This window comes from Molothrus ater, chromosome 3, assembly GCF_012460135.2.
Source record: "Molothrus ater isolate BHLD 08-10-18 breed brown headed cowbird chromosome 3, BPBGC_Mater_1.1, whole genome shotgun sequence".
NCBI lineage: Eukaryota > Metazoa > Chordata > Aves > Passeriformes > Icteridae > Molothrus > Molothrus ater.
Window position 1 is genome coordinate 59,588,893 of NC_050480.2, and position 15,934 is coordinate 59,604,826.

The window sequence follows — 15,934 nt, forward strand, 5'->3', positions numbered from 1 at the left end:
CATGAATATAAACCAGTCCTGAATAACACTGAATCTGTGTGTTTCCAGAACTGTGTATTTCCCTCCTGCCCTCTCAGCAAACCTCACTCTAATAAGAACAGTAAAAAAATTGGGAGGACTGCCAGACTGCTGGTTCAGCACAAGGGAAGGAAGAGATGCCTGGTGCTTGTGTCAATAAACTTCACTGTAGGATTCAGAGCTGGAAAATTACCAAGCAATTATTACAGAGTTTTTATCACATCTGGTTCTTTCTTTCCCGGTGGCCCTGATGAACCCTTCAGAAATGGGAAGTTCTGAAAGGCAAATCCCATATGCTAGCTCTCCTCAGCACAGATGGTGATGTGGATGGCAAATGCAGCCTGCTTGCATCCTGATACGCTCCTGCTCTAGTCAACGTGCTACAGTGGGCTCTGCTCCCAGGACTGGAGCAGGAAGGAAAACTCAGTTCGATCTGCAGTCAAACCATGCAAGTTTGGTGGTGTTAAAAGCATACATCTGGTTCAATGCTGTGCTATGATCTGTCCTCCAGAGTAAGCCAGTTAGTGTTATACAAACAGTGAATGAATTTAAGGCAGAAAGTAAACAGTGCCTGATATTTCAGAGGTACTAAATATTTATGATGTCCAAATCCAAGGGCATTATTTTAAAATGGAAACCCTCTTTGACACAGAAGTAGTCCCAGTTTTACCTGAAAAAATATGAACATCATCTCAGACATTAAAGACAAAAAGCCTAAATTGAGACATCTTAAAATTGTTTTGGTAAAAAACTCTTTTTGGCCATACTCCAAAGGTGATACTTGTTCCTAATGAGATATTTGAATGCTGCATTCCCAAGTGCTTCTGCCAGACTGAAGCTGTTAATGATTTGCCTTTAGAGCATGCCTGGGCTATGTGAACCTGTTCTCATTTCTCCTTTCTTCTCCTTTCTTCTTCTTTCTGTGTCCAACACACCTTATTTCTTGACTAAATAATATACGCAAACTCACAGAATAATAAGTGCCTTTGTTTCATGTAGGTATAGAGTGTGTCTACAGGAAACAAAAAGAAAATTCGGAATAATGTACTAAGCTCTCAAAAGGCATTATCATTTTAACAATCCATGACACTCACTAAAGGCCTGCAAAGCTAGGAGTATGTTCAATAGATATAAAAGAAAAGAAGTAATTTTCTTTGGAATCCTGTGAAAAGGAGTAAATAACTGTGTTGGTTGAGGCCTCTCAAGAAATAAAAAGGAAATAATAAAACATATGAAAAGCTAAATACTTATTAGCTGAAGTAAGGGAGTAGCAAAAGTCAGTTTACTATGACTGCAGTTGTTTTTCTGAACTTAGGATTTGCTACAGGGGAAGAATAATAGATAAAACCTCTGTATAAGGGCAGATTCAAAGCATAACAATCTAGAGAATGGATGAACAAATTGTGTGTACCATGTGTAATACAAGGGTAAAAACCAGTAATGTTTGCTTAGGAAAAAATCTGTAATCTGATTTTTAATTAAAGAGTTTGGTTTTGCTTTTCATTTTATATGATAAATGAGGATCCTATAGCCGAAGTAAGGCTGTCAGTGAAATGATTACAAGTTTTTTTATTTTCAATTTATAACCATCTATGAACTAGCATTTTAGAAAATGCTTTGTCAGTCAAAGAAAAAAATCATTCTACCTTTCCAGTTGTAAATTAAGGTCTGTCAGCTTAGCTCCATTAGTGTATACTCAAGATTCCCTTGCAAAACTGGGATATAGCACAGTTGATACTTGCAATGTTTCCTTGTTTTAATCTTGAAGAATTCCCATCATTTTATGTAATCTTTAAAAAGCTCTGTGAACTAAGGAAGGAGTACAGAACTCATGTAAAATATGGTTTCCACATCCTCATAGACAATATTTGCATTTTTCTGCATCACACTTGCATTTCTCTCATTAAATATAGCATGTGGTTGGCAGGTTGGCAGAACACCAAGGCTGCTTCCTCTTACAGCTGCTGCCTAGTTCAGGGATGTACAACAATGGGAGCAAGGCTATACAACCAAGAAAAGACTCCCCACAACAGCAGCACTTCCAGATCTTTAAAATGTGCAGAGCACTACTGAGATATCTGCTTTACATGACACCTTGGTATGACTAGAGGACTGAAACAGGAGCTACTGCTTTTTGTTTGTTAACATCAGATCCCTCCTATGCTGGTGGGAAGTATGTAGGTCAGGTATAGGCCACATTAGCATGACAAAAGTTTTGGGGGGACAGGAAACTCTTTTCATTCAGTATGGATGCAGTGAACAGTTTACATGATATATAGGGATATACACGCAGGGATGCCAAGGAGCAAAGTCAGGGATGAATTTGACCTTGGGTATGTTTGCTTACTGAGGACTCAGATATCTCTTTACCAAAAGGAGCAGCTCTAGTTTCAAGATCAGCTTAATCTTTAGCGTATGTCCCTAGGCATTTTGGGGTCTGTGGAAAGTGAGCAGAAGCCACTCTGGAAAAAACAAGTGATGAGTAACACACACAACTGGCAGAATATGAAAATGTTCTGTCTACTTCTCACAACATTGCTTGGTTGTAAGTAGAGTCAAAGTATTAACTCAAATCTACCTTCTGTCCCTGAAAGTCTCAGCTTAGGTAAGTACTTTGACGTGGGAGTGGTTGTGTAAAGCACTGTGCCTTACCAGAAAGTGTCTGTGGTGGCTTCAGCCATTTGCCTGTCAGGTCCCCTGAGTCTGGCCCTGGCTGACTGAGGTTATTTTCAGGACTTGATCTAAATAATGTCAGACAATAGTTTGGTGTTTTTAAATAAGATGCAAATATAATTTAGAAAAATTAGTGAGTTGCTGTAATTTTTTTAACGTCCTGCTTCATATGTTGTTTGGATTGTGTGCTTGCAGCTCAGTTCTTTTACAGACCACTGATACCATCAGTGTAGATCAGCACTTCCCTGACTCCTCTTAATCAGCCTCTCTGCAGGTTTTCCCCTTCTTCAGAATCAGCTTTTGCTGTACCTCTAACTGTTTTCTGGGAACCTTTTTCTTTCTTGGCTTAGGGTAGTTACTCTAGGCCATACTAAAATTTCCCACAGCAGTGTAAAAAAATTAGTTTATGATTTTGCACAACATTCTTACACCAAAACATATGCATTGCTCGTGGTTCTCCTTTACAGCTCATGCCCATTTCCGTCCACTTTTCCTAGGCTTGTGGTGTATTAGCTTTGAACAGGCTGCAGTCTCGTGTGAGTAGGAGCCAGTGGCTGAATCATGGTCCCAGGTCTAGGGAAGTGATTCTTCCTCTGTACTCAGCACTGGAGAGGCTACACATCAATTTCTGTGTCCAGTTCTGAACCCCTTGATTCAGGAGAACACTGAGGGGCTGGAGCATGGCCAGAGGAGGGTAACAGAGCTGGTGAAGGGTCTGGAGCACAAGTCCTATGAGGAGAGGCTGAGGGAGATGGGGGTGTTTATCATGGAGAAAACAAGGCTCAAGGGAATCTTACCTCTTTACAACTGCCTGACAGAGAGCTGTAGCCTGGTGGGGGTTGGTCTTTTCTCCCAGGCAGCAACAGGATAAGAGGACATAGCCTCAAGCTGTGCTAGGAGAAATTTAGGTTGGACATTAGGGAGAAGTTCTTTACAAAAGGCTGATTAGATATTGGAGTGGACTGCCCAGGGAGGTTGTGGTATGGAGTCCCTGGAGGTGTTTAAGGAAGGACTGGACACGCCGCTTAGTGCCATGATACAGTTGACATGGGGATGTTTGGTCATAGGTTGGACTCCATGATCTCAAAGGTCTTTTTAAACCTTATTTATTCTGTGACTTGACTCAGAGAAGGATGGTGGAGAGACTGAAAGCTTTCTTAGACTTCTATGCTTTTTATTAAATACTATTTTTTAGTGTATAATTTTCTTCTTGCTTCTTTCACAATATATTTTAACTTCAGACCAAAAGCAGTGGTTGATTTACTGTGAAATTGGGAAGCTTCTTTTTCTAAAAGCAGAACAACCTCTCCCTTTTTTGATTCTTTATTCCTTTAACAAAAAATGTTTTAAATTTGTCTAGTATTTGATTCCTTTAAGGAACAAAGAGAAGTAAGGCTATTGTTGTGTACTTAGTCCTTCCCTGTATCATGGAAACATGTCCAAACTGTTTTAAGGAATCTAGACTCTTAAGACTGAGGTGAGAACAGGAATAATGGAACAAAGATGGTCTGTGTACTCTCTGTTATTCTCAGATGTTAATGCTTTGGGTCATGGATGACAAATTCTCTATTGCTTTTGAAATTTTAACAGCAGAAATATTTGCTGATTTGTTTGCAGGATGTTGCAGTCTTTGAGGCTAGAAAGTGTTTCATGGCAAGAAACTTCTGACGCCAAAGCTCTTTGGCTTTGCAAGATTGTGGGAGTCTGCTGTTTGTTTGAGGTGGATTGCTCTATTTTTTCATAGCAGATAAATAGGAGAGAAAACCCCATGCCTTGGCAAAATTATTGAAGAAAACCTACAAAAGTTGTACCCTTGTCAATAGCTAAATTTTCTACTGGCATAAAAAATACAGGAACACTGACTTTGCAATCAGAATGTCCATTGCTCGCACAGCATTAATTTCTACTTGGTTTAAAACTTACTCTCATGCACTGAGTGGTGCTCAATTGTGCTGCTGTTGATTTTTAGCTTTTTTTTTCTTTTTCATGGTGTTTTCAGGTCCAAATTTCAGTCTTGGAACAGATGAGCCGAAGAGCCTGCTTGAAGACGTGCCATCTTCAGACACTGACATCAATTTGGAGATATCATTTGCAGAACAGGCAGCTAATCTCAAGGACAGCTCAGTAGGCAAAATGTACAAAGGTGGAGGGGATGACACTCTTCTCCCGGTAGGTTTTCTTATTTATTCCTCTTTATTTTTAGCTAGAGGTACTGTATAGGTGATACTTATCTGAGACTGAGTGAATTAGATTTAGATTAATGTTGTCAGATTTAGCTTTGTAGAAATAGAGGATCTTAAGGTAGCTAATTTTTGGGAATAGTATGCTTAATAACATGAAAATAGCTACATTTATGCCTGTTTATGTACTTGTGTGTCTGGAAAAATGCACTCTATATGTAAGCAAAAATGAACTTCTAATATTAAGCTGGAATAGGGCTTAGTGGTGGTTGTACCACTCTATCCTTGCTTCATTTGTTTACATCCCCTTTTTCTGTTACCTGAGGTGAGATGCTTTACTTCTAATAAAAAGCTCTGCTGTAATATGAAAAGGGTTGCTGGATGCCTGTAGAAACCTTATGCAGTTGTCTGATGAGGGTAGGTGAGGGATGAGAATGAAGAACAGAATTGTCTGTAGAAGTTAGAGGTCTGAAGTCAAATGGCAGGAAATTAAAGATTAATTTGAACTCAGTTTTTCTTTCCAACTCTTAATAAAAAAAAGGCTCTTTCAGAATGAATCCATATAAAATCAAAAGAAAATCCTCCAAGGGATTTTGTTGTCGATTCTCAGAAATCTCTTTTAGGATCTCTCTCTACCTACTAGTTCATGAACATGTAACATGTACATATAACCTGTAAACTAATGACTGGTGTGAAAACTGTCTTGGTGGTTTTTTCTTTTTTTCCCTAACACTGTATGCAAACATGTCTGAGTAAACACAATTTCTGAAATAATGTTTCCCAGTTCTTCAAACACTTAATTTAGATAAGGACTTGTGCAGTTCTTCAAGTAGTAATTACCCCATGTATCCTAATTTAAACATTATAAACCAGACACTAATGGATACTTAGAGATGGGTTCTAAAGTGTTTGAGTCATGTTTCTCTAATGCAGCCTATAACAAGGAGATAAAAGCTATGTTCTAACTTCTGTATATATGCATAATACATACATTAGCTCTGCTTCTGGCCAGGCTTGTGAAGGATTGCTTAAAGACATGGCTAAGGGATTTCTTCTTCCGTTACAAAAGGAGGTGTAAAATGATAGGAAAAGGAAGGGAGTTACCTATTTAAATCTACAATATATTGGTTGCACCTCCATCATTGGCAGCTATTTTTAAGCAGACATGTTTATGCAAGTCAATGAAAGCTCAAGGTGGGGAACTGGCTACTCATCTACCTTTTGTAAATTATGTTTATGTTTTGGTATGTGCCCTTGTAGTCATGTACCATAACTAGCAATTCAGCTCTGCTGTTGCTGGGTTTGCACAGGGTAAGAAAATAATTCATGAGTATAATATGTCTTTCCAAGTGGAAGAAGGTCTTGTCAAGCTTCCTGCTCTGAGTCATGCATACTTAGAAGCCTGCTGGTGAGAGATGGAGTTAGAAAGTTCAGTGAGTTGGGAAGTCCCTCACCCTTTCAACTCAATTCCTTATATTGCTCTCTGACTGCAGTATCTAGTATCTCTGAGTATCTAGTGCAGTAGAAAGGAGACATGATTAAGTATTCCCTTTCTCTAAGAAGATAACTCCTTTATTATTATTTATATGGCAGCCAGTGTTTTATTTTGTGTGCACAAATGCAGAAGGATTTCTATCCTATTGCATAGGATTTCTATGCCATTGTGTGTGCATAGGATTGATTGTTCATGGACAGCCATTTCCACCACTATAAACTGGAAAAAGATGCAGAAGGTGGAGAGGGAGTGTGTGTTTGCAAGCAGGAAAAATGACAAATCCAGACTTCTTGGAGGTGCCAAGTAAAAGAATAACAGTTAATGGACACAAGTGACTAATGGTGAAATTTTTTTTTTTGCATAGTAAAGTCCCCATGAGAGCATTCCACACTGAAACAGGTTCCTACAGGGGTGGTTATTGGAAATTTTCAAAATTCATTTGAACAACAATAAGAAGCAATCCAATCAGACTTTGAATTTAGCCTTGCTTTGAGCAGCAATTGAATTAGATGACCTCCAGAAGTCACTGGGAACCTAAATCTTCCTATCATTTTAAGATCATCTGCTTTTTAACCTATTTTTGGGATTCTCCTTTGATTTAGTCAGTAGCAGCAGGCTTCATGATGAAAGGTTGTACCCTGAAGGAAGTACAGCCTTTGAGCTAAGTTATTTGTCATGACTTGGATTATTTACCGTGCTGCAATTCTCTGCTTTTAGAATTTCAGACTGCCAAAGGACAAAACAGGTACCACAAAGATTGGTGACCTAGCCCCTCAGGACATGAAGAAAGTCTATTCTTTAGCACTGATTGAATTAACTGCTCTCTATGACATACTTGGGACAGAATTCAAACAGCAAAAAGCTGTAAAAATCAAAACCAAAGGTAAGTTGGAGTTTTGTATTCTGAACCAATTGCATCTGTTTAATGCAATGAAACAAACGCACCAGTTTCTTTATGATCTTCCAGCAGAAAATTTGTATATAATATATAAGCAGTAACATAGGCCCTGAGCAATATTTAGTTTTTCACCTTAACTCAAGGCAAGCTTTAAACAAGTTCACTGACATAAGTGAAAAATTCCAGCTCTTTGTCTAAAATTAAAATTCAAAACAATCACGGAGCAGATAATCTAAGGAGTGAAGGGTAACTATCTTAGTAGTATGCCATGCAGCAAGAATTGCTTCATAGAAGTTCGTATGTGCTGATTTATTCCCAAAGAGCATAAGCATTGGGTATTCTTTTCCTGATTTCCTGAAGGTAGGTACTGGCCTACTTTCAAAATTGGACTCAATGGTCTTTTTCAGCCTTTAAAATTCTGTAATTCAGGTGAGTCTACCTGACTTGTGCTTTTGTTGCTGTAGGTGGGAGGTGCTGGGAGCCTTTGTCACCTGTTTCCTATTCTGTCTGGCACAAATGTTCCTGTGTCATCTAGGCCTTGCCCATCCAGTGTTTACTTAGGCTCTAATGCAATTGTTATGATGAATGGCACCATATATAGTGGAAGATTTAAACTGTTGCAGAGGAGGCAGAGACAGCTGCCCCATGTCACTTTCCTCTGCAAGCCATTAGCATATGTCTAATCACAGTGCTTTCCTTGGGAGCATAGAAAGCATGGAAACCAATTTCTTGATGCTAGAGATTTACAGTGCTTTGTTTGGTTTTTGTATTTTTGGCTTCTGCTAAATGCTTTACAAGAGCTTGAGATGTATTACCGGTTAATCACAAGCCTGCTTTGGCCAAAACTCTGTTGTCAAGGTTCAGTGAATGTGACAGTGCAATAGCTCACTTTAAATAATTGAAAGCAACAAAGAGCATAGAGAGATACACAGCAAGGTACAATAGATTCTTCAGAATATGTTCTTCACTTTACAGTAGTAGTAAACAGCTTTTTTAATGCAAAAGGCATACACAGAAACATGAACAAGACCTTGATCGCTTGAATGCATTTTCTTCTTGCAGAAGTACTTGTGCTGTCACTAATAAACAGAGACAAAGCACTTTCTTATCATGTATTTTGGGTCTTACTTATAACTATTTCTTCTTACAAAATTAATTGTTAATTGAATTTCACTCTCAACATTATTATCTGAATGGCAGGCATTCATAAAATGTTGAATTGATTAAAAACTTCTCTAAAAGGTAAAAAAGGCTAAGACTCATGGCAATGTGTAGGAAATGGACAATGACATCAGCTTTTCTGCCAAGCTAATGTGCTTTTGCAATGTGCTGCCTTCGGTGCCCTTTTGGTCTGTCTGACCCTTACCTCTTCACCCCTTAAGTGTTTGGCCAATTGATTCATACAGCGGTGGGTCTATTAATTTTCTCCTTTGTGCTTGAGTATGTAAAGATGATGAAAACATCATTCTTGTGGGGAATGCTGTACTAGCCCAGCACTGCTTTTTTATTGACCTCCTGGAGTTTGTTTTTTCAATTACATTTCAATGGAAACTTTTATTATTGACAAGAACTTCAAGATAATAAAGCTATGGGGTATGGATATTGCCTGTATGGATGAGTCCCTTGTATTTTATAGGTAGAGTTTTTATGCTGACAGAGATACAAGAACTTCTGGTTTGGCACTGAAATTGATCTTTCTTTGATATATATCATGTTTTCTCAAGGGCTGACAGTTTTTTTAGTAATCACATCTGTTCTGTGTTCAATATTGGCATGGCATCATACCAAGCAGCAGATTTTGACTACTTGTATTGTTATATGCTGCTCCAGAAAACTTGCACATACAGCAATTATCAGTACTTCTCACAGAGAAGTTCTGTCTCAGCAACTTTGGGTTAGTCATTATTACCATAGCTCTCTTTAAATGGTTATTCACTCTATTCAACTGGGCCGTAACACATGTAAGTCCCATTTACATAAAGACTAAGGTTAGTTTGTCATCAGGGCTAAATTAACAGCAACTGAATTCCTTTTCAAAAAAATATGAATTGCTTTGGCCCTATTGTAAAAGTTATTTTTTAACCAAGAATTAACTGTACTTTTGCTGTTTTTAAAAATGAACCTTTTGTGAGTTGGTTGTCTTGCTGTTCTGCTGGTGCTGTATAATTCAAAAGCACAGGAGTTGAAAAGCTGTTATTTCCAAACCCTCGTAGAGAGGAGTGTTCAGAGCAACTCTGGGTGATAATTGTATTTGTCTCATTTTAGTGACCAAGTTCTGGATATTTTACTCATGCCATTTCCATCTCAGCTATAATAACTTGCATTGAGTGGTGAAGATCTGCATTGCAGGGTCATTATCACATCCATTCTGCAAACCAGAACTACGCAGATGGTTCATTTATGCAGTTTGCTTTACTGTGCTCCAGAATATGTGGATGGCAATTTGAGTCAAAACAGAAGACCCCTGAGGAAGAGATGATGAATCCTTTTAGTGAGAATGTTTTGTGTAATAACTTGATTGGCAAAGACATTGAAACACTTTAAACAAAAGGTCAATAGCTCTGAACGCATTGAATAGACTTACTGCTTCAGAAATGTGGGTTTATGCCAGTGTCACATGTACTGGAAAAATATGTGGATAATATCTCAGGTTTTTTTGCTTTATGCTTCAGACTCCGGCTTGTTTGGTGTCCCACTGTCACTTTTACTGGAACAGGATCAGAAGAAGGTCCCAGGAACCAAGATCCCACTAATTTTTCAGAAGGTAAATAGACATGAAGAAGTTAACTGTTTACATACATGCCAAATGACAAAAACATAACATTTTGTCCTGGATTTATTTGCTTCCTGTAGCAGTTGTCAGTATAATACTCTAATCCATCCAAGTTATTGTAACTTTTAATTGCGACTTTACTTACTAATTCAGTAAATGTGATATTTTGCATTGTATCAGACCTATTTTGAATTCAAGAAATAAACTCACAAGGCAGGTGCTTTTCCAGAAGACTTGTTACTTTAGTTCAAAAGGATATTCCTTTGCCCATATCGTGTCATGGTAATGGGGGAGATAATTGGAAAGAAGATGGAGAACCTTGATTTGTTGCCTATGCATAGCACATCTCATTTCATGAGAAGAAAGTAAACCACTGTGTGTGGACTTGTCCTAACACTGACGGAAACTCAGTGCTCTATCATCACCATTTCAGTCTGTTTGTAGACATACTTGTTACTTTTTGAGAAACAGAAATCTCAAAGTGGTTTTGCATCACCATCTGAAAACTACTACTGTGTCATTCATGCCAAAAATTGCTTTCTCAGGATCATGAAAACACTTTTCTGGAAAAGATGCTATCTATAAACTGGGAAATCAAATTGCAAACAGTAATTGATCACTCTGCTATCAAGCAACATCGAAAATTCTATATAAACATTAATATCTTATAGATGTGATTTGTTTTGTAAGGTGCAGACATCATTTGGAATACAGTTTTACTCTAAATGAGAATATGAAAATAAACAGCTTCCCATTTCTTCTGCTTGTTCTCAGCAGCATGTACTTTCCAAGAACTGGGCATTTATATAAAGTATAAGAGAACAATTTTGTTCATTCTTTTAAATGTATCTTGTTTATAACTGAAATGAAACAAAGCAAGCTAACAGGAAGACTGCTTAATTAAAAATAAAAATACACCAAGTTTTTATTTCACTGAGGAATTTAAATTAAAAATAAAGACATAATTTTGTCAGGGTTTTGCAGCTGGAAAATCTGACTGTAATAGTGATTCATGTGTTGTCATCAGAAGTTTCTGCTGACAGTAAGTCCAGTCTCTGGCCTGCTAATAAAGCCATTCAAGGCAGCCGTGATAGAGATGAAGAGGCAGGAGGTTGGTGGTGGCCAAGGGGAGTGAGTGTTTGTGAAGGAGTTGTGGCCACCAGTTGTGCCACCAGACCTTGCCTTCCCCAGAAGTGGTGCTGATGGCAGGTCACACACTGCCCACAGCATCTTTGTGCCCAGCGGATGTGAGTGGCAGGCACTGATCTGGTGTAAGCTGGGTACAGGGTGAGCTGGATGGGGCCAGTTAGCACTTTTTTTTTTTTTTAAACTGTGGAAAATGCACTAGAGTGACACATCTAGTGCTGTTCTCTAAATTTGTGGGGTTTTCTGTCCAATCTTTTTTATGGCATTTATCTGTTACATAAATGCAGTGGTAAGTAAACTCCCTTTAATTTCTGTAATTGGAAAAAACTCTGTTGCATAATTTTTCTTACTCAAGCACTGATGCAGGAAGGCATGTAAAAAAGGCACTGCCCTAGTTAAACATGGTGGGAACTATTTGTGCTAAAATTATGTCATCAGCTTTTGACGTTTACAGATTTGTTTTAAATACTCTTAATTCCATCCTTCGGTGAATATTTCTAGGCATATTATTTAGAGAAAAAAAGTATTATATGGGTTTTAGGTACTTTTATGGAATTTCTGCAAATTTATCCATGTGAAGGATTGCAGACTTTTGAGTCTGTTAGGAGAATGTCAGAATTTGCAAATCAGAGACTTCTTTAAAGCCTAAAAGTTTTTAGTTCTCCTCTTATAGAGTCCTAGATTATTCATGAGAATGTTACCTTAATTATTTTGATTTTTTTTTGATTTGGAGACATTTTAACCCGGATAGTTATTGGGATATAATTTTGAAGCCACAGTAATTTTTGAAAATAATTCTTCAGTCTTCAGAGGAGGCTTGAAGGAGGTAAAAACCATACAGGTTTCTTTTTTAATAAAATAAAGAAACTCCTCTTTAACAGGACTCATAAAAAAGGATAAGAACCACACTGAAGTTTTCTTCTACAAGAGCTGTAATCCATTTGCAAACTGTGTTTGAACCTCTGCTTGTTACAAGTCTGTGTGCACAAATGCATATGCACAGAGAGAGAAACAGAAGCATAAAGGCTTCAGTATATCAGAACTGTCTGCGAATAATTTTTAATTGACATCTTTGCTCATGCCAGTTTGGTTTGTGTTTGACAGCTGATTGCCCAGATAGAAGAGACAACTCTGGAAACAGAGGGACTTCTTAGAATACCCGGAGTTGCGACAAGAGTAAAGGTAAAACATTGCACAGGTTATTAATATCCCCCAAAATGCATGTGTGGTTGCTGAATTTATTTTGTCATACAAATTGTATTTTAGCATCCCATTGTTATCAAAATCTTCAAAAACAGAAAGCAAAATCTCTTTACAAAGAAAGCTGAATTATATTAGCCAGAGAAATGATGCTTTCACTCACTGTAGTTTTGGGGAAAGACTGGAGTTTAAGTTTGCAGGAGAGTCAAAGCTACTTTTCAAATTCAGTTGTGCCAAAATCTCATTAATTCTTGGCATGAGTTTTCCAGCCTTTTGCTTTTTCTTTGAACTAGTTTAATCATCTGAACAGTTCACACACGGTCTTTCTACCCCAGGAGGAAGCTTTTCCCTGGCATTGTGAGCCTTTCTTAATAGCTAGACTTAACCTGTGTTACATGGCAAGGCAGGCAGTGTGCACTGAAGAACCTCTCACATTTATTTTTATGAACAGCAATATAAGTGCTCGGCTCGCCGAGTGCAATCTTGTTGGGCACGTCTGTGCACAGTGACACTTCCCAGGGTGAGTGCCAGTTACATCCAGCAGGCTCTTCCCAGTATTTGCCTTGATGCAGGGAGCTAAATACACACTGTGATTCATGCCAAGGCTCAATGTGTTAAAAAGACGGTCTCAACTGGCCTTAAGTTCTAAACAGAAAGGATCATTTAAGTGGATTCAGCTGTCCAAAGACGTCTGCCAGCCTCTGTTGTGTAGGACTTGGTCCAGCTGCTGGTTCATTAGAAACAACTAAAAGAAGGGAATATTGTGGAAGTTGGGTTTGTTTATTTACCGGTAACTAAGATACTAATTTTTTTTTCAATTTTTCTCCATTCTTTGTTTTCCACTTGACGTTGGTTCTGCAAACTGGAGTGATTTCTTAGTGATTTTATTTATTTGTTTGTTCTTTGATTTTATAAGCTTAATACAATTTCTCAGACAGTGGATCATTCACTATTCAGCTTTGATCTATTTTTAACCTCTCTATTTGCATGAACTACTTCTTTAAATTAAGCAATAGTTTTGCTAGCTAATATTTTAAGTTCTTTTACTTATTCTAATAGAAAACTTTTTAAAAAGCAAAGAATTTATCATACTAAAGGACTGAAGTTTTCCCTTAATTTTCTTAAACAGAAAAAAAAAGTCTTTTCCTCATTATATAGTTTTATAGAAAGATGCAGAAAAAAACTTTGCTATCATATTCTGTAGATTTTAGGGTTATTATTAAAGTGCATTGGATATACCCCATAGTTAAATACATTTACTTTAAAATGTAGGCATTGGAGCACTAGGACACATAGTTGAAATTTCTGCCTTTACCTCTCAAAAAATAATTGTATCTATACATTTAATACTGCATTTACTGCAGTGATTTGGTCTGAATGTGGATGGAGAAGGTGATGAGTCTCCGAGGGAGAATTTTCATCTCTCTTTCTAAAGCTTGCTCTTTTTGATGATCAGGAAATCATACCCACTTGACTTTAGACATCTGAATTATGACTGTTGCACATTTGAACCTCCACTACACTCAGTGGAGACAGAAGATCTCTCTGGAGGACAGTTGAGAATATCCAACTTTTATACAAAAACTAAGTGTCCACATTTTCTTTGTAAAAAGATCCATTTTCCATTTGGACAAAGTTAAATTTATTGAGAAGGGTATCTTTAAAATGTATGTAATATCCTCTGTTCAACGTACCCTTCTTGTCCAGATAAATAATTATGCCCATGTTTTTCCACAGCACATATTTTACAAAAAAAGCCAGTGTCTCTCCTCCTTTTCTGTCCAGAATAACTGAGCTAGAAGAAGGGAGGGAACTGTGAGAGGTGCCTCAGGGCCTCTGGCCCTGTACTGAGGTTACTTTTCACTCTGCCAGACTAGGAAATAAATGAAGTGGGTGTGAGATCAAGCCTGATACTTAGCAATGGACTAGAAGGGCTTGGTCTTTGCAGTGTGTTCCCATTTGTGCATCTGTGAAAGGCCAGTAGTAGAACTGCCGTGGCAGCAGGGCAGGTGCATGGTAATGTCTGCTGCCAACAGTATCCCATCCTTTCCCAGCCCCAGAGTTACGACCTTCCACTGAGACTTTCAGAGCTCTTTACTCTTCTGCATAACCTCATGATTTGTGGGACAGGCCGCTTCCACACAGGGCATGTTTGACACCCTGTGCTAGGCAAAGCTGAGTGTGCCCAGCAGCATGGAATTCCCTGTAGATAGCAAGACATTCAGCTATTCAGTTACACAAATCATGCCCTGTGTTTTTAAAAAGAGAACCAGCCTCACCTTAGTGTATATTTTGATAAGAAGCTGTGTGTCAACACTCATAATTGCCTTATTTGTTTATGAAAATGGCCATGTATGCACTATAGCAACACCCTTGGGTAGCAGTTTCAGAATTGCTCTGTATATCAGACAGTCTTAATATTAGGGTAGAGGGGAAGCCATGACCCTTATGTGCTTGAGTATGATATCTGTTTCTTACTGTATATTTATTCCATATGGCCCTGGCTCAGGCCCATGGGACTTTTTCCCATATGATTTGACTGCTGCCTATTAATGTGTGTTTACTTGCAGTACTTCTGGTCCCACATTTATCTGTTTTGTAGCAAAAGATCAGCAGCAACTGGAGTTAAGTGATATTTCAGATGTTCTTCCCCCTCTTTCAGAGTGTGGAAAGTATTGCTGTGTGTATAACGCGTGACTTCCAGCAGCCAAATATTACTAGTGCTCTCTGTATGCATTGCATTTCAGGGTCTTTGCCAAGAACTGGAAGCAAAATTTTATGAAGGGACTTTCAACTGGGAAAATGTGAAGCAACATGATGCAGCAAGTCTTTTAAAACTCTTCATCCGTGAACTGCCTCAGCCACTCCTCACTGTAGAATATCTCAAAGCTTTCCAAGATGTGCAGAGTGAGTAGTGCCCTTTTTGTCTCTGCTGAAAGAATTGATACCCGTGCACCGAAGTGCCTCTTTGCTGAGAAACAAATTGAATAACAGCAATATCAGTTCTCCTGAGAAAAAATGGGCATAATTTGCTACCGTGCAAATAACATCTTTCATGTAACAGCTATTTTAATAGCTTACACATGCAATGAAAGCACATTTTCACTTCCTAATGTTTCTGATAGTAGTTAGGAGGTATGCAAGGGTTACACAGAAAATGTATATGACAGTATCAGTTTATAAATAGTGTTTGCTTCAAAAGAAAACCACAACAAAGATAAGCAGTTCTTCAGGAAATACAACAAATGATAATTTATACTGGTTAGGGTATTTTATCCATTTATAGGAGGAGAAGTTAGAGCAGAATAGTCAGAACTGCTGATAGTCCGTGGTCCCTTGAGATCAGCAAGTTCTTGTGAAAATGTCCTCTTTGCCAACTGGTTACAATACAGCAAACATACCGGCTGTAACTGGAAGAGAGTGGGTTGGTGATAATGAATCCAGAGTGAGAACCCACATACATTTACTCCCCAGTCAACAAGGGACTGCAAGTTCTATTTCCCTTGCCTGCAGGCAGAGCAGTGGCTCATTTCTAAGAGGGGCTTTCATAG

General features: G+C 38.2%; 1 protein-coding gene across 3 annotated transcripts in view; it reads left to right on the forward strand.

Moving 5' to 3' along the window:
* The window catches only part of ARHGAP18 (Rho GTPase activating protein 18), a 95,391-nt gene that overhangs the window by 63,219 nt on the left and 16,238 nt on the right, over positions 1-15,934 (forward strand). For all 3 annotated transcript variants that reach the window (XM_036404581.1, XM_036404580.1, XM_036404582.1), the window contains exons 5-9: positions 4,691-4,860; positions 7,084-7,249; positions 9,937-10,028; positions 12,288-12,365; positions 15,131-15,290. In XM_036404581.1, the coding sequence (XP_036260474.1) occupies positions 4,691-4,860; positions 7,084-7,249; positions 9,937-10,028; positions 12,288-12,365; positions 15,131-15,290 (666 nt within the window). The remainder of the gene's footprint in view (positions 1-4,690; positions 4,861-7,083; positions 7,250-9,936; positions 10,029-12,287; positions 12,366-15,130; positions 15,291-15,934) is intronic.